At 43.6% G+C, this 19,616-nt stretch overlaps 1 protein-coding gene across 1 annotated transcript; it reads right to left on the reverse strand.

Moving 5' to 3' along the window:
- Nucleotides 1–1,099: 1,099 nt before the first annotated feature.
- Nucleotides 1,100–8,434, reverse strand: LOC120893520. The gene is made up of 4 exons (XM_040295476.1): nt 8,113–8,434; nt 6,028–6,155; nt 1,916–1,988; nt 1,100–1,206 (listed from the first exon to the last, which is right to left on the reverse strand). Exons 1-4 carry the CDS (start codon nt 8,321–8,323, stop codon nt 1,100–1,102), a joined length of 519 nt encoding a protein of 172 aa, XP_040151410.1. The 5' UTR covers nt 8,324–8,434.
- Nucleotides 8,435–19,616: the final 11,182 nt, after the last annotated feature.

The raw sequence follows: 19,616 nt of genomic DNA on the forward strand, positions 1-19,616 counted from the left end.
AGGTTTTTGTTTATTATTACTTTCTGTATCCACTCTACACACTCGGGTAAGTGTGCGGTGATGGCATATACTCACTCTGTGTGCTACCCTCTACAGCTGCTAATTTGCAAAAAATTGCAGTCGATGGCTAAATAATGGTGTACGTGCATATATTTCGTATATGAACCTTACACACATTAATATCTTCCGACGGACACGGGATAGTGAAGGTGCTTTCCTGATGGGTGAAATGATGCCCCTCCACATGCAGTTCTTCGCCGACGAATTTTACGTCATGGTAGAAAATAACATGGCCATCCTTGGCCAGGAACCATTGATCGCGAATATTGTCGCGCAATGTAAACCCTTTTCGAATCATACCATCAGTATAGCGCCCCATGCTTCTAACAGTAGGCCTTGTATTTGGCACTACTTGCTTCAGCCGGTTTGCTTCCACACGCTGCAGTTCGAAGATGCGGTTTACCGGCTGCGCTAGGCTATACCGCCCGGTCCGCACCAACTGTCGGATGTCGTTCAACCTAGCCTCAAAATCATAGGCCGATATGGTGCCCATGTCGCCAAACTTCTCCACATCTTCCATTACGTGTAGCAAACTATGAACGTTACTGTTGACCAGTTCCTGGCAGTAGACTTGTGCATAGTCTGCCACAAACTGGTGCAACAGCTCGTCCGCATAGCCCCGCATAGAGAACATTGTCATTGCAACGAATATCAGCAAAAAGTGGTCTTACATTTCAGGTTTCAATAGGTCTTTCAAAACGACCACTTCGGTGGCCTGCAGTAACATTTTGTGCTCTTTCTAGTACTCAATGTACCGCAGGTCTCGCAATCGTCGTTCCAAGTCCGACAGAAGCCTGAGCCGAAAGATATGCGGCGACAATGCACGCCTATTCCCTGCTGTCATACGGCAATCACGGTACCGGTAACCTCTTACTCACACATGCGTTAGCTTGCCAAAAACGCCTTTATCTGCGAAATGCATTCGCTCGGAACCCGGAAAGCTCCGAATCATGTTGCATTTCTTTAGTTTCAAGAGTGGCGTAGTTTTTGTACAATGCTCCCAGTATTTGTTTTCCCGAAACTCTTTGTCCGTCCTTGGCTAAGTGATTGCACCGTAACGGAAGAAATGCCGACGCGTTCTGGCGTCATACTCCGTTCGTATGGTGCACTTCTGACAACCCTCGATCGCGTTTAACGCCTTAGCACCTGCAAAAAAAAGTTATTGTACAATTACATATCATGTTTAGATTAATCGCTTGCTTTGCCTTACCTTTGATGTATGCGCGCGCAGGTGCATCGGCGATGATTGCCCGAAGCTTTACTCAGTACACACGACTGCCTATTTTTAAACCGTTCGCCTGCAAACGGTTCATTTGCTTGACGAACTTTTCAAAGTATTCATCCAGCGAGAGTGGCTTGGACTCACCACAAAATATTGCCACCGTCTTCACAGGGAGCCGGGGGACATTGTGAGCACGCGTCAAGATCGGCCAAAATTGCGAGCGGCTACTCTTAAACAACGGCAGGCCGTCGACAAAAAAGTCCAGCTCAAAACCACGTTCAGCTGGAGGCACATCGCAGAAAAAGAAAAAGAAAAACATACACAGTTACAAATCTTATAAAATAACTTACAGCAACACGCAACAGCAACGTGACGCTCCGTTGTGTTTGATTCGTCTCGAATGCCCAATTCTGAAGACCGTCCTCCATCGAAACTCCGGCGTAGGGAATTTGCGGCTCCAAACCCTCGTCCTGCACGATACCGTCGTCAAGCACATCAGTTTCGTCAGCGCTGCTGTATGCCGACTACGTCTCCCTATCACTCTCTGGACCACTCGAAACTGGTGAACGGGTATTTTTATTTGTAAAAAATAATTAGCACAGCCCCATTACTAAATCAAAGCATACAACATACCTATCGGTTTCAGTTGATCGGCTCCAGCTACTGGTTCGGTCATAACCGGGCTGGGCGAAGGGACATGTTGTACCTAGATTGAACATAAATGCAGTGCAGATAGTGTTAGCACAGTTCCATTACAAAACTAAATTGTTATTACATACCCATCGGTTCCAATTGATCGGTCCCAGCTACTTATTCGGTCAGAACTGACCTAACTGGACGCGCTTGCGTATCTAGATTGGAGATAAAGCACAAATGCAGATAGTAAATGTACAAGTAAAATTACTGCTATCACTGCAACCGTTGCTCGTTGATCGTTACAAACCTGAAGTCGAAGGCTGCGGTTGATTTTGCTGGGAGCGCTCCCACACAGCCCATCGCGTTTGAAAGATACTCTTCCTTGCGTTTTGCAGCGAACCAGTTTCTCTCTCACGTTTCGTAGCCATCGTTTCAAATTGCGAGGAATAATTCTTAAAAATAATGTCTTGTTCCGTACACTTGAAAGGCGCTTTCTGTTATAAGTGAAATTTCTTTTTATCCGTTTATCGGCGTACAAAGAGAAATAAGCAACATCAACAAGTGTAATCACGTTAATAAACATTATCACAATTGCTTCCTAGTATGTATTGAATTTGTTTATTGTACGGTACATGGTGATCATTTTTGCGTATGACTTGTTAATGTACATCTAGCTGGATTGTGATTAATAAAAAAATCATTTCTCTATCATTCTATCATAACATTGAGTGTTAACATCTTTCACCTTCCCTTCAGTTAACATTTTCCCATTATTATTAGCCGATCACATACAGTGTTGGAACCTTATAACAGCGGCATAGGATGGTTCCAACGACCTGTCAATATTATCGTTAGGAAGAGAGAAAAAGAGGAAAACAGAGGAGAAAAAGAGAGAGAATATGCAACAAAGTAGCATAAAAAGGGTTCGAAAGACAAACCGCGGGAGTATTACCAAATAACCAGCGGAATAAAGAGACCAATTTTTTGGCAACATCTTACGATTAAAACTAAAACTATCGAAGTGTTCGGCATTAAATTATTTTTCCGCTTCGTTTTCTAACAATCCAAAAAAATGCGGTCAACTATCGAGTCGAAATATCGTTTCGCGGATCTAAGTCAAAGTAAGTCGCGCGGGCGTTTCTATAGCGTAAATAAAACCTTGTGTCGTGAGTGATGAGTGAAGGGAAAGCAGAGTACGCGTCGTATGCGGAGGGTGAAACTAGCTACCGAGAGACGAGTCCAATGGTGGAAATCGAGAACGTGGCCATTGACCCTAGCGGAGCATCGTTCATCCTGGGAACATTGCGCGAGGCTGCCATCCCGTCGGAAGTAGACACCCTCGGAAGGTACATTCCTGTGTCAGGAAAACTGATGCCTTATGAGTGGGTGCAGAGTAAGGCGGGAACTTCACATCGCTTCAAATTCACCACGTCGGAAGTAGTCACCTTGAGGAGCATTCCCGAAGCGGGAAACGCAAGACCTCGCAAACAGGTGCAGAGTAAGGCGGGTGAGTTGCATGGGTGCGAGACGCAAAGATCGCGGGTCGGGACGGAAGGGACGCGATCCGCGCACGAAGGTCGACGAAATAAAAAATATAAACTCCAACGAAAGCTGCGGACACTCAATGACGAGGATGTCAAAAACGGCTTCACGCAGCACACAGAATGTGACATTCCGGTGAAATTTGAAAAAGATTTCACGATAAGGTCTCGCGGCGTGGAACTTTCAATGAGGAAGAGCACAGCGAAAGAAGATGGCCCTTCGCGAACCGGAGGTCATGACCTACATAACTACAACACTCACACCAGTAAGGACTGCGCGACACAACATGTTCAAACACTGTATTCGATATATCTAACACATATACAGTATCTGAACAACGCAACACACTCGCGACTGATGTTGCATATCGGATATGCTACAAACTGCAAAATATCGATACGCTTGATGTATATGGTATCTTTGAGGAAAAAGGACATTATGAACACGCAACACGCACTAGTGGAAATACGCAGCAGCCCACAGAACACATGAAGGACACTAAGCACTCAGGGTTCCAAATACAGCCTTCACAAACGGCCAGCATCGCACAAGATGATGGGACAATGGCGTACCTTGATTGTATGAGAACAAGGAAAGCACTTGCGAAGGTGTTGATCGTTGCATTATGGAGCTGGTTGACGTTCTATGCGGTGATAGTGATTTGTCTTCATACCTGGCACGACCTGGTACATAAAGATTCAGAAATGAACCTTTTCCACCCCAGAAGAAATTGCAGCAGATCGAGCCATATGGTGGTGGGTTCAGAGGGGAGCCAGCTATTTCAACCTCAACACAACCAGGGTCGACACAATAGTACGGCCCATCCCGGTTACCGCAACACGAAGAGTCTACAGCTGGTTGAAACGAAACAAATAACGGGCGACGTTACACCTGTACCCTTACGGAGGTGTCCGGAGGAATCTCGAGTTCCCTGCTGTTCTATACTGCCATGAGGCCAGGAAGATGGCATCAGCGCTAAAGACGATCTTCCCAAAGCAGTTGCAAAGCGACTGACGCAAATTCGAAGTGTTGAGAAGCTCAATTCGGGAACAAAGGTATGAAAAGTTGTTAACCTAAAACAAAAGCATTTTCATTTTAGCTAAAGCAGTGAACCAAAGATGTATTAACTTAATCAAGTAATTTAAGATACTCGGCTAATACAGCATCAGCGAAAGCACATGTAATTAGCGAACGATAACAACAACACGCAATCTTAACTTGACAGGTCGGTATGAAGTGCAGCGACAGTTGAAGTAGAACGCCAGGAGAGTCAACTGCGCCACACTTGGGGGGACATTTTTTTTTTTTAATGCTCAAGAATTTATTCAGTATAAGCTTAACTTATCTTTCATTAAATCCTTATCTCCCTCTCCTGGGCCCGTTCTCTAGCGGGCTTGGGACCAGGAGTATTTTACGCACGTGGCATCGCCTTTATTCTTTCTTTTTTTTTTTTTATAACGCACATAGTATTCGCAAAACGGAATTAATCCCCCAACGCATTTTTCACGCCATTCCTTTCGCTTTCCTTCAAACCCCCTATCCCATAATCCTCCTTTTAACGGCCGGAGGTAGTCGCTTCCGTGATGGCTGCCAGGGAGTCTGCGGATAGCGCCTCACGCGCTCCCTGGTTAGACAGCTCCCTACGTGATATTCGGCGTAACCGCTCCATCTCGCGCCTTCTCATCCGCCGTCGGATGATATCGGCTTCCGAAGGGGCCGACCTGCTCCTCCGGTTTCTACCATGTGGGACTGGTGGTAGAGTCCCTTCCCTGGCGCGTTGACGGTAGAGACGTTGCAGGTACAGTCTCCGTTCGTGCCGCGCTCTTACCGTTCTCGGAGAAGGAGGCAGTTCGCGTCTTCTCATGGGGATGGGTGGTGGTGCTTCTCCTGCTTCCTCCGCCCGCACCGCCGCCATCAGGATAGAGTCCTCACGTTCCCGTTCGGCTGCTGCCATTGCGGATGCAAGGCGCACTTCCGCCCGTTCCTCCGCCCTCCGGCGACCTCTTCTGGTCCGTCTGGCTCGACCTCGGTTGGATCGAAAGAGTTCCGCCACCCCATCAACCGACACCTGCTCACCATCCAGTGGACCGGCGTCTACCGCTGCTGCTCTCGTCGGTAGTGCTGCAAGGTGTGCCTGGAGATTGAGCTGCAGCTCGTCCTCACGCCAAAGCTGTTGCAACACCTTCGTGATTCTGCGTGCAGCTTCCTGGATGCTGTTCCACCGCTCGGGACTCTCCAGCAGCTTCATGCCGAGATTGTCCTCGTTCACTGGATCACTGGTGCCGTGTCCCATCAGCTCCACCCGGATCTCGTGGAAGACCTCGCACTGGAACAGCACATGCGCCACCGATTCAACCGACCCCGGGCACCGTGGGCATTCCGCCGATGGGGCAAAACCGCAGACATGGAGGTATTCCCGGAAATATCCATGTCCGGTTAATACCTGTGAGAGGTGGAAATCAACCTCTCCATGTCGCCTACTCATCCACAAGTGCAGGTCCGGGATCATTCGGTGGGCCCAGACCGCGTACCGACTGGCCGTTGGAGCTGCGGCCGCCGCATCCCACGCTCGCTGCCACTCCTGGAGAGTGCCGCTCTTCCAGCCGGATGTCCTTGCGGCTGGCGCCCGGGGCAGCTAGGAGCCTCCGATGGCACCTTGCGTCCTCCCGTACCAGCAGCCTGAACGGCACAAGGCCTGAATTTATTTATTTATTTATTTATTATAGAGTATCGAGCCTCCATGGCCTACATACACAATTAAAACTAATGTCTTATAAACTATGTGTTCCTAAAATTAGACGTAATGCAATCTCGAATGACGCTAGTTCATTTCGGTACACTAAAGGACAGGTCTACAAAATTTGAAAATAAATTAAAATTCTTGGACATTAATAACAACGGATCCCTAGCACAGAAAAGACGATAGCGAAAGTCAGTTATTAAAAATTGTCGAGTTCTTAAAGGTCTAGTAGGGACATACAAATTTACATGACTTAGCAATAGAGGTGCATCGATTCTTCCAGTTAATAGTTTGAACATAAAAATTCCTTGGGCAACCATTCTTCTCTTTTCCAAAGTTTCAAGCCCTAACAACTGACACCTCGTATGATAAGCTGGTAGCACGTCGTTATGTCTCCACGGAAGCCGCTTAATAGCTACCCGGGTAAGATTTCGCTGGATCCTCTCAAGCCTCTCAATTCTAGTGACTTGCTCCGGAAACCAAGCAACTGAAGCGTACTCAATCAAAGGACGAACAAGGCAACAGTAAAGTGATTTTAAACAGAGAGGGTCATGAAACATTTTGCTACTTCTAATTATGTGTCCAAGAGTCCTGTTAGCCCTAGCAATTACGTCGTCAAATTGTTTGTCTAAAACAAGTTTCGTGTCTAATATAATGCCTAAGTCCCTAACAGTTTCAGATCGAGGCAATAAAGTGTCAGAAAGAATATAATTAAAACATAATGGAGTTCTCGCACGAGTAAACGAAATGACCGAGCACTTACTAACATTGAGTGACAAACAGTTTAAGGAACACCAAAGGTTAAAAACAGAAAGAAAGCCTTGTAATCGGAGACAGTCAATAGAACTACGCACAGGAAAGTACATTTTAAGGTCATCTGCGTACAGTAGCACCGGGCAGTCAGGTATAGCGTAAACAATGTCATTAATAAAGAGATTAAATAATAGAGGCCCTAAAATGCTGCCTTGAGGAACACCAGAGACCCTGCTAAATTCACTAGAGATGCAATCTCCAATCTTAATACGTACTGAACGACGCGACAGATACGAATTCAGCCACCTAACTATGCTGATATGAAAACCAAGTTTTAAAAGTTTGCTAGTCAAGGTATGGATATTGACGCTATCGAAAGCAGAGTGAAAATCAGTGTAAACAGTATCTACTTGGAACCCTTTGTCTAGCTGCTTGTAAGTAAAATGCAAGAACTGCACTAGGTTTGTGACGGTGGAGCGTCCAGGTAGGAAGCCATGTTGCAAAGGTGTAAATATGTTAATAGCACCATGCATTATATGTTTATGGACTAATAATTCGAACAGCTTACTGGGAGCACATAGCATCGAAATAGCTCGATAATTTGAGATGGAAGTTCTGTCGCCTTTTTTGTGAACGGGAAATATCCATGACTTTTTCCATAGGTCAGGGAAGAAACCAGTGCGAAGTGAATTATTAAAAATGGATGCTAGTGGTGAAGCCAATTCATCGATGCATGATACGATAACTATTCCCGGAATGTTATCGGGTCCAGAGGCTAAGGAGGGTTTCAGCTTTGAAGCCATTGAACGAACATCATCGATAGTAAAAGAAGGCAATGAAATGTCAACGGAGTCTTGTGCCACGAAACGTAACGCTTCCTCTACCTTCTGGTTTTGTTCGGGAAAGCTCGTGCAGCTACGCGCAAACAGCTCAGCAAAACCATTACATATTTCTCGCGTGTCAGTAAACAATCGACCATCAAGTGTCATGCATGATGGGAGGGAAGTACGTTTCATCTTACGGTCCATAAAGTTCCAAAATGATTTTGGACATGCCCGAATGGATATCTGGACACGGCGAATGTAATTAGCATACAATTTTCGGTTATGAAACTTGAAGATTCTTGCAGCCTCCAGGAAATTGCTTGCAGCCTCCAGGCCTGCCAGTGCAACTCCGGTCTCATATGCCACCGACACGAACGAGCTGGTGACACCGCGAGCCAGGGGCCTCTGCACCTGGGCCAGCTTCCTCTGGCACCACTGCAGATCCGTCGCCTCGGACCACACGGGGGCAGCATACCGGATGATCGACTCCGCCACTGCCGCCAACAGCCGACGCTTGGCCACCTGGGGCCCACTGTGGTTCCTCATTACTGCGGTGACCACACCTACCACGCGGAGGGCTTTAGCCGTCGACAGCTCCACGTGCGGCTTTCACGACAGGTGGTCATGGATCTGGACCCACACTTGGGGGGACATTGTTGGAACCTTATAACAGCAGCATAGGATGGTTCCAACGACCTGTCAATATTATCGTTAGGAAGAGAGAAAAAGAGGAAAACAGAGGAGAAAAAGAGAGAGAATATGCAACAAAGTAGCATAAAAAGGGTTCGAAAGACAAACCGCGGAAGTATTACCAAATAACCAGAAGAATAAAGAGACCAATTTTTTGGCAACATCTTACGAGTAAAACTAAAACTATCGAAGTGTTCGGCATTAAATTATTCCTCCGCTTCGTTTTGTAACATACAGTGTGCTTACGCTACCTGGCTACGTACATTTAACGAATGCAAACAGGATTCGGTTCACGAATGCATAACAAATCACAAAACTTTATTATTTGAAACTATACTATACGTAAACCATTCAATCCACACTGTTCACTCAAATGCCCTACAAATACATATCTACACAATAATAGGAGGACAATTTAAAGTACTGTATGACGATTATCGGGTCCTGTTACGAACCGAGCTTCTCCGGCAGTTCACGCGAAGGATTGGCCCTCAGCAAGAGTTGTGCAGGGTCGTAGCGGAGGAGAAACAAACAGCGGACTTGTGGACATGGAGTCTTTGATACTTGTCTACTAACCAGTTTTTTCCCGCTAGTTGCTTCTTATCCTAATTCTTAAGGTTGGGAAACCTATGCAGACGGAAGGGGATGTTTGGCTCGGAAACCCAGGGGCTCTATCCTATCTCGGATGTTGAAATTAAACCTCTTAACTCCAAGAGCTTCTGCGTTTGAATCTGTCTTCATTGAAAATATGGCCTACTTTTATACTAAATTTGTCCTTACACGTTTACCCGATTATCCGCTCGGACCGGATGGTTCGGGTTACCAGAAACTTCTTCTTTTGACGTGGAAGGATTTGGAAGGATAATAAATGGTTACTGGGATTATGAAAATCGAATTGGTTGAGGAAGAAATTAATTCTCGTGTTCGTAACATTCTCCCCACCATAATTCATCTCAATGGATTATGACACATTCGCCGCGATTTATTCATGTTCTTCTTTCTTCAACTGTTGCAGAAGTTTCGGAGCCTAATTGCATGGAGCTATCATTCGTTCCTTCGATGAGACTTTCTACAAATTTTCTTCAGATAGCACTTTCCTTTTTGTTGGTGATGGCGGAGGCTTCATCACAACCAGTAATGTTTCTTCTGCTTTACGTCTATGACTGCACCCTTCACTGATGGTCGTTTTATTACACCTTGGACAATTTTGACCGACTCTGATCTAACTTGTCCATTTTGTGCTGTTGCAGTCTCTACTACTCTTCCTTTAAGCCATTGTGCTGCGCCAATCTAAAGTGTTGTCGATCTACTTGCGATGTTTCAATAGGTGCTGGTAAGGAATCTACACCTCTACCAATTAAGAAGTGGAATGGTTGCGAACGCGACTCTTAATTTTATAAATTACATTTAATTCAATTTCTCTTTACGAGCGGTCGCCTCGCAGATCATATTTTCAAACTTAACGGTCTTTTACGAATTTAAGGTAGAAAAAAACGTTACGAAATATAAGGCTAGATTTCGTTAAATCATCGTACGTCGCAAGCTGTCCTTTTGTATTTACTCAAAATAATAAAACACTGACATGAAACGCTATACGAACATGCGTATCACAAATAGGTTCAGATTTTTAACAAATGTAGCTTAACAACCCTAAACAACACTGTATGGCACAGAATAATCAACAGTTCAGACTTATGCAAAATATCCTACTCATGGATCATTATCGCTGTACTAAATAAATAATATCCTTTCGGAGGATCGCCAAACGAAATAAGCATAACGCGATCTGCAAACGCACAACTCAGTGCATTAAACAACGGGCTAGGATCGCAAGCGATCCATACATCCATTGCATCCACGGCAATAACATAAACAACCCACGTCCGCACACTACGAACGTTAGAAGGGTAGATCAATAAAACAAGACAAGCAGGCAAAAAGGATCGCGGTAAAAACTCCATGCGAAACAAAGGATAAGGCGGGGGAACGTTACATCTTCGGTCCTCGCGGAAAATAAAGGAGACAAGCGATACAGGCAAGGATAGCGAAAAGCGTACCCCGGAAAATCGGGTTAACCTAGAAAGTAAAATAGAATATAAGACATTTTAAATTGTTAATAACCACTTGCTACCTTAAACTCAAGCTGAAAGGTTGTGTGTGCATTTTCGTCATTTTATTTCTTTACCGTCGTTTAGTGGTAAAAAAGCTTGCGCGTAAGCATCAGTCTGATCTAATTCATTGATGAGGCAAAAATAGTATTGTAAACAGGTGGGTTGAACTTCCATTCTATTTTATGTTTTAGTGCAGCCTCATGTGTCATTCTCTGATCGATGTCTTTGACAATTTTCTTCAATTCCTTTTCTGCGCCAACAAAATTTGTACCGTTGTCACTGTACAGATGTGTTATCTTTCCGCGGCGATGAAGGAAATTATTTAAACACACCATGAAAGTATCAGTGTCTAGTTTCTCTGCTAATTCCAGGTGTACAGCTCTTGTGCTCATACAGGTAATTATCACTCCCACCGTTTCTCAGTAGAGCGCTTAACGGTCACATCTAGAGGGCCAAAGTAATCTACTCCTGTATGTAGAAATGGAGGATTGTATGGATGCGTTCTAAATGTTGGTAGCGGTGCAATGAGAGGTGCTTTAGAAGCAGCGGTGTTCAAAATGCATCTTGGCAGCAACTTTTCACATTTTTTAAAACTGTTCGTAGATTGATAATCCAATAGTTTTGTCGTAAAACTCCGATTACCACATTATCCGCCTGGTGCATATACATCTCGTGGTATTCTCGAACGAGAAGTTTCACAACACGTGACTTTTGTGGTAAAATAATTGGTATACGCGCGCTGTATGGCAAGCAGGATGCATTTTCTAGACGGCCTCTTGATCTTAATGTATCTTTTTTTTTAGAAACGGTACTAGCGTTCGAATGCTGCTCTTGTTCGAAATCTCCTTTTTTGCGAGAGCTTACATTTCTTCAGGAAATCCTTCCCACTGAATGAACCCTTGGCTCATTTGCTCTGCGTGTACAGTGCCGATAGACAGCAGATCCTCGAACGATGCGTTTCCCTAAATACCCTGGCAAAGGCCCCCAAAAGTTTAAATATGAATGTGGTTTGATACACAATCCTCTGCTCTTCATACAGCCATTGAAAAATATCTAGCATAACAAAAGACGACGTACGTCGGCCACACCCTAAAGCTAACCGCATAATACGATTGTGCAATCTCTGAAGCCTTTTAATTTGTCCCTTATTGCCAAGAAATAGAATCGACGAGCAAAAATCAAAGTGTGATGAAATCAGTGACTTGTAGAGCTTAGGTATCCCAAAAAATTCGAGATCTTTTGCCAGTCTACAAATAACCTCGTACTTTGATGCCATTATAGCGATGACCCAGTTTATGTGAGTGTTATACAGCAATCCTCTAAAATAACCCCCAGATATTTAATCTGACGGGCTCTTTTGATTTGTTCCGTATAAACAAACGTGCGGACTGGCAGATGAAGGTGCGAGACCGTGAGCGGTTTCGGACACTCCTAAGGCAGGCCAAGACCGCAAAGCGGTTGTAGCGCCGGATAAGTAAGTAAGTAACAGCCCCGGTACCATTATCCATGCGCTTTCGGTCTCATCGGGCTCTATCTGGGCGCCCATTAAAATAATCCCTTAGATGCTCCAATCGGGCTAAAAGCGAGAAACGTCGCGGCGGCGCGATACATGTTGCATGAATGTGTACTACATTTTATGACCCCCTCGCTTTCTTTCGGATTGCAATGAGTTCAGACTCAATTTTAACTTCGTGCAACATATTTTTTTATATTTTTCACACACACACACACACACACACACACACACACACACACACACACACACACACACACACACACACACACACACACACACACACACACACACACACACACACACACACACACACACAGCAGAACTTCCATTATAGACCTTACGTTCTGTAGTCCAGCATTGGCTTCTTCCATGAACTGGAGGGTAAGCAACGCCTACACCCTCAGCGACCATCGAGTGATACGCTACACGCCAGGAAGCAAGTGCCACAGGGTTGGCCAGGGCTCCGGTTTTCCAGCCTGGAAAACACAATGCTTCAACGAAGAACTGTTTATTGAGGCATTGAGGTTTGTGGATTCCTCAAACACCTCGTCAGCATTGGAGCTAGCGCCAGCGATCGCCAACGCATGTGACACCTCTATGCCACGAAGGAAAGGGGGACCTTACCCACGACGGAGAGCTTACTGGTGGACTACCGAAATAGCCCAGTGCCGAAGCCATTGCATCGAAGCACGCAGAAAGATGAATCGAGCCAAATCCTCGGAACAAAGGGAGGATCTGAGACGTTTGTACATCCTGGCACGATCAAATCTAAAACGGAAGATCAAGGCAAGTAAAAGGAGATGCTTTTTGGCCCTATGCGATGAGGTTGAAAACAACCCGTTTGGTGCTTACCGAACGCTAATGGGTAAGATGGTCGGCCAAGACCTACCTAGGGAAAGGAACCCAACCGTGCTCAAGACTATCATTCAACAGTTGTTTCCTATCCATGAGACACAAACTCCACGTGATATACCCCGCAATCCTGATTTTGAACCTGTGTCATTATCCGCTGATGAACTACAGAAGGCTGCAGACCATCTCAAACTGGGGAAGGCACCTGGTCCGGACGGTATTCCCATTGAAGCGATCAAAGCAGCTATCAAAGCGTACCCGGAAGCTTTTTTATCAGTGTTCCAGAACTGCTTCGATACTGGCCACAATTTCGCCAAGATACTAGAAATCCTAATACTCAACCGATTAGTTGTCTATACGGAAGGCGAACACGGACTGTCGGACAGACAGTTTGGCTTTAGAAAGGGGCGGTCTACTGGTGAAGCGATCGCAGCTGTTTTAAAGAAAGGACGAAGCGCCTTGCTAAAAAAGAGGACAGGAAACAGATATTGCGCGATCGTTACGATTGACGTAAAGAATGCTTTCAACAGTGCCAACTGGGAGGCCATACATGCAGCTCTCTCCAAGATGATGGTTCCACCGTACCTCTGTAGGCTGCTGAGAAGCTATTTAGATCACCGTGTGCTTTTATACGACACAGATCTGGGAATAAAAAAAAATGAGCATCACCGCTGGCGTTCCCCAAGGTTCGATTTTGGGTCCAACTCTCTGGAATGTTATGTACAACGGAGTGTTTACCCTAGGGCTTCCTTCAGGAGCTGAAGTGATAGGTTTTGCTGATGATATTGCTCTTACTGTCCTTGGTGAGTCAATAGAAGAGATTGAACTCCTCACATCCGACTCCGTAAGCAGAATCGAGTCGTGGATGCAACAAATGAGGCTAGAAATCGCCCATAAAAAGACGGAATTCCTCATCATAAGTAGCCACAAGACAGTGCAGTCAGGTAGCATCCAGGTCGGTGATGAACGTATTGAGTCGATACGTCATCTAAAATATCTTGGTGTGATCATCGATGACCGCTTAAGTTTCCGGAATCATGTCGAATACGCCTGTAACAACGTCTTTAAGGCAGCAAACTCGTTGATACAAATAATGCCGAACATTGGAGGACCCAAGAGTAGCTGCAGGCGACTTCTAGCTGACGTGGCCATCTCACGGTTGCGTTATAACGCTGCGATCTGGGCAAATGTTCTGGTGCTAAAGGAAAACCGACAGTTGGTGAACAGAGTGCACCGATTGCTAGCTATGAGAGTTGTTTGTGCCTACAAAACAATATCGCACGCGGCAGTTTGTGTTATCGCAAGCATGGTTCCCATCTGCCTCATATTAGCAGAGGATTCTGAGTGTTGCAGTTTCTCCGGAGTTTCAAACGCGGGATTATCCAGATTCTCAGCAAAACAGCTCTCTATGAGAAAGTGGCAGTCTGAATGAGATTGTTCAACAAAGGGGCGTACGACACATGCACTGATCCCGAACATCGCTGCATGAACGAGCAGAAAACACGGCGAAGTGAACTTCTACATAACTCAGTTCCTCTCCGGCCATGGGTGTTTCCGGAGTTATCTTCACAAGTACCGTCACGCAAGCTCGCCAGACTGCCAGCATCGTGGAGTCAGCAGAACACGTGCTTTTTCATTGCCCTTGTTTTGCTGAGGAACGTCATGAAATCACCGTGAAGTGCGGAACAACAATCAACGGAACAAACCTGACCGAGGTGATGTTAAAGAATGCTGAAACATGGGAAGTCATAGCAAACGGCATGCGATCAATACTGATGAAGCTGCTGGCCTTATGGAAAGCGGATCAACGACTTGGGCGTTCGTAAATAGTGTTGTGCGTGTTGTGAAAGTGTTTAGTGTATCTATGCACGAATTGAAGTGAGCCTGTAACTCAAGTGAATGTGTACTTTCTGTGCTTTTGTGTGGTATTACGAGTGTCTCCAGGACTGTCATTCTGTCTCGCGAATGTGGTCCATGTTGCAATAGCGAAATGTAATGCTAATGCATAGCCCTTCCCCAAGAAGCATACCGAAAAGCGAACCCATGAGGAAGGGTAGATGGCCCAGGAGGGGGTTTACTGGGTAAAAATCCTATGTCAACACCCGTGCGACAACGGGAGTCTTTCGAAGATTCCCCCTACTTGTAAAAAAAAAACACACACACAACACAACACACACACACACACACACACACACACACACACACACACACACACACACACACACACACACACACACACACACACACACACACACACACACACACACACACACACACACACATACACATACACACAAACACACACACAAACACACACACACAAGTAACGAGGTAAAACAAGTGCACAGTGCGATGAAAAAAAAGGCCCTATCTTATTGTCCGATACTGTACGCGTGAGTGTCGCATGTTAGTATTTGTGTCGCATATTTATAACACTTTTACTAGCAGCGTACCCTGTTTCTAGTTTAAGGTGATCGTGCACTTCGCGTATTTACAGTTTGACACGTTCGTTACGGAATTAATAATCGCGAACGTAACAACATTATTATAACTTATTCTCTCCTGAATGCCTTTTCAAGACACGGTCCAAGGCCATTATACCAATACTGTCCCCCCGCAACGTTTACTTTTTTTTTGGGCGCTGTGCTTGTTTTCATCAACGTTCAACAACAAAATTGTTTGCTCACGCATACTATGCAGCATTGGTCTTCAATGCCCAATATCTCAAACATTCTTCCAGGGAATGCGCATGCAAGTCAAACCCAGGGGTTTTTGATGCTTTGTTTGTTCCTTCACCATCCTCATGACTATCCTCGTCATCATCCTTGTTACTAGAAATATTCAATGTATCGGCCTATACAACAGCTTCGAAAAAGTGCATGGATCCTCCATCCTCCGGTTGTGGTTCAGGAGCTAAAATGTTTATAAATCTACTTTTTTACTAATCACGCCGTTGGTTATGCCTGATGTACCTATTCGTAGATTTGAAATTTATTAGTTGTTTTTTATTCGCAGACTAGTTAATTCTACGAAAAGGTATCGGCATACCTACAGTTTCATAAGCACATAATTTTACAGCAATGCACAGATAAATATCACATAAACATACACAATGAGGATAAAATGTTAAGCATTGTTTTCCCTTGCAAAATTTGCTTCTTCACTGAAACCGCGTGACGATATTTGATTGTATTGTTACAAACAACCTAATCGCTTAGTAATTATTTTTTATCTTTTTAGTATGCTAAAACATAGGGGAAGGTAGGTAAAGACGGACACTGCGGGTAAGATGGACACTTCTCATAAATGCATGAAAAAGGTAATTTTCGTGTAATTCAACAATGTAGAATATAACTGAAGGTAAAACAACACATTTGAGAACATTTTTCGTGTAATATAAGCGAAATTGGTTAAATTCACAAACAAAACAAATTTTTAATCTTGCGCACCCCTTTGTGGATCTAATTTGATTATTGCGGGTCTTTAGCTCTGTATCTTGCATTGTTTATATTTTCGGAAGTTTTATTACATGAACGATTTGTCCTGATGGTAAAGCAAAAAGATGGCGAAAGAACCAGAATGAAAGAATTAAAAATCTTATTTTCTGATGGTTTAAACATCCTGACACCATGGCGGGAAAGACGGACATTTTGTCACAGGAAAAAAATGGACACCGAATTCGTTGAGTCGAGTTCGTTGAGACTTCTTTTATCAATTGGTGATAAATATATTTCTTCAAACACCTTAAATAAGGGTTTTTTGAAGATATAAACCATTATGCAACTAGAAAAAGTCATAAATAAGCGAGAAATGAAACACCGGTCAAAATAGCAGTCATGCGTTATGATATTGCTCGCTCGACGCCGATCAGGTTCTTCACAAAATCCAATATTTTGTCACGACTTGGACAACTTTAATAAAAAAAATAGATAAAGTGCAGATATCAAATCGTTCAGGAATAGATGAGAGATTCTATGGGTTTACAGATATAAAAAAAGTTCAATCTTCAATTTAAGAAATGGCTGGACCTTTTAACAAGTCCCTCAAAAATATGCTGTGGTCGCGGACTTTCCGCGGAATAATTTCCTATAGCGAAGTTTCAAATTGTTGTTCTATAAGCTGGTGCAACCTCCACTGTTAGTGCCCGATATTTAAAAAAAAGATGCCATAGATTCTGCATTCTACGTTCTATTAGAAGCGATGCTTACAATTCCTAAATTCACGGCAAACATTTCAAAACTGCCAAAAAAAATCATGTTTTTCATTCACGAAAAAAAAAAACGCAAAAATCAATGGAAACTTAAAAGAGTCAACACATTTTCTGATAAAACATGAGTGTAAGATAATGTATGCATATTTTCATGGTCGTTACACCTATATATCCTTAGATTTTGACCATTTTCCTTAACGTGTCCGTCTTTACCTACCTTCCTCTACTACAGTCTGCACTCCACTTGAATTTCGATTTTCTGCCAACTGTTGAATATGTGGTTTTTAGTTGGCACGTTTTTCCATAAATTAAAAAATGGGGTTTTTCTCGGCAGACCATGAGATTTTTGTGTTTTTTTTTCAAACGCATACAAACGCATGTTTTTTAATTGAACTGTCAGCTAACTATTGAGCGATCAACTAAAAAGCATGCCACCTAAAATCCGTTCAATTGTATTATTCTGACTGTATTTAATGGAGCATTACAAGGAACGGAAGCATTATTTACTGAAATTTATTTTTCTTCCTTCCCTTACTGACTTAACGTTCTACGCGTTTATGCTCAGCGGGATAGTCAATTCATGCTGAAGGTCCATACGATGCTCGAACCCTTTCTCCTTGGGTATGTTCTTAACGGGAACGAGATAACGACTGCTCTACACTTTTTTTGTTTCGTTCCTCCCGAATAAAAAAATTGTTTTGAACACCATCGGATATGGTTTTATTTATACTCAAAAAAAAAAAGTTATGAATTCCGTACATTTGGTTGTAGTTTGTATTTTTGTTCTGCTTAAAGCCAACTGTTTAGCTTCTGCTTGGTGTTGGACAAAACTCGGGTTTTGATACTGTAGGCCGTTCTATTTTCCGCGGTGTGTTTCTATGTGTTTTGGTTTACAATGTGTGCGGTATAGTGTGAGGTGTTTTTGTGTGGAGTGTCACAAAACTGTCTCTTTTTGGTGTTGTGGGTTCTAACGCATATGGTGTTCCTGCCTTTGGCTCCCGGTGTGGCTATCTTTGCTTACGCTGGCTATTGCTGATAAGTTGCTATGCGTCGTGAGTTCACCTACTTTTCCATAAGTGCGTCTTAATCGTCTCATCTGCGAAATGTACAAAAGATGCTACGGATAAAGGGATAAGTGGATGCTACATGCAACGAACGGCATTGTTCCGGGCCCGACGGCCAAGCCGACCGCGAAGGTTTCGGTCGTTCTGGAGCGCTTGGTAAACCGTCTGCTGCCACGGAACAGAACGTCCCGGGCAAAGGGTTTCGGGAGCGTCAACGGTCTAACTCTCCTTCACCAAACTACTTTCAGTATTGGCCTACCAGGCTAGTTACATCTTTTCCAATGTAAATTGGGAGGTCTATTCCGTGGTAGCGCCGCTAATGATTTCGTTAAGCGTTGTCAAGAAGGTAATCGTATTCGCCCAAAGCTTCACCCGGGAGAATCTTAACACCAAACAAAGAAAACGCACTCATCAAATGCTGGTGTAAGACTTATTTATTATAATGATTTCCTCCTTTCATACTCTTGTGGTGAATATATAAAGGTACAAACGCTCAACTTGAGGACATAAACCGGGCTCTGAGCCGACCACACAATCTCCCCACGATTATACGAATAAACGCTCTCTTCTATTTCACCAACCTAAGAGAACGGACGTGAGTAAAACCGCTACCAACTCATCATCCGAAACCCTACTTGGAAAACACCCCCAAACTCTAAACTAGTTAAGGCCCGGTAAAATCTACCGGATGTCCTCAAATTTCGAATTATTTTCGAACTCTACACGTTCAGTGGCAACAACCATAACTCAAACACCTATTTGTTCTTATTTGTTCTTACAAATGTGTTAACCTTGTAACTTCCTGGACAGTTCTTACTGTACATTGCAGAACCGTAAAATATCGATGAGGCTACTTTTGAGCCATACTGATGTAAATCTTAAATCTTAAATAACCTTTAAAAACCAAGTCACACAATTTTGTAATTTTTTTTAACTGGTGTTAAAAATTAAGGCTATTTGTTACGCACGTAAAGTACCAATGAATCTTATTTACTATCACTTATAAGTAATAACTATGATAATCATGATCATCTAGAGTTTTATGGCCATTTTGATAAAATAGAAGGTTCAGTAGCTGCATTCCTACTTATTTTCAATAGAACTGATACGTTCCATGCCTCTGTTGACACAAATGTATAATGTTTTGATTATTATTTTTTAGTTATCGGCGTGATTTTTTGGAAAGTATAGCTAAGTAGTAACCTCTACAACGTGTTAATTGAATAACGTATTGATGTGCAGTGGATTAAAAAATTAGGGTGCCGCTAACACATATACAACATGTTTAGATCCAATCCCAATTGCGTAATTAAAAACATAAATTTTTTGAAATGCTCACTTCTGCTTCAATACATTTTGTGTTTTTTATGCCCATAAATGTAAGATTGAACTAAAA

Source organism: Anopheles arabiensis, chromosome 2 (genome assembly GCF_016920715.1).
Source record: "Anopheles arabiensis isolate DONGOLA chromosome 2, AaraD3, whole genome shotgun sequence".
Taxonomy (NCBI): domain Eukaryota; kingdom Metazoa; phylum Arthropoda; class Insecta; order Diptera; family Culicidae; genus Anopheles; species Anopheles arabiensis.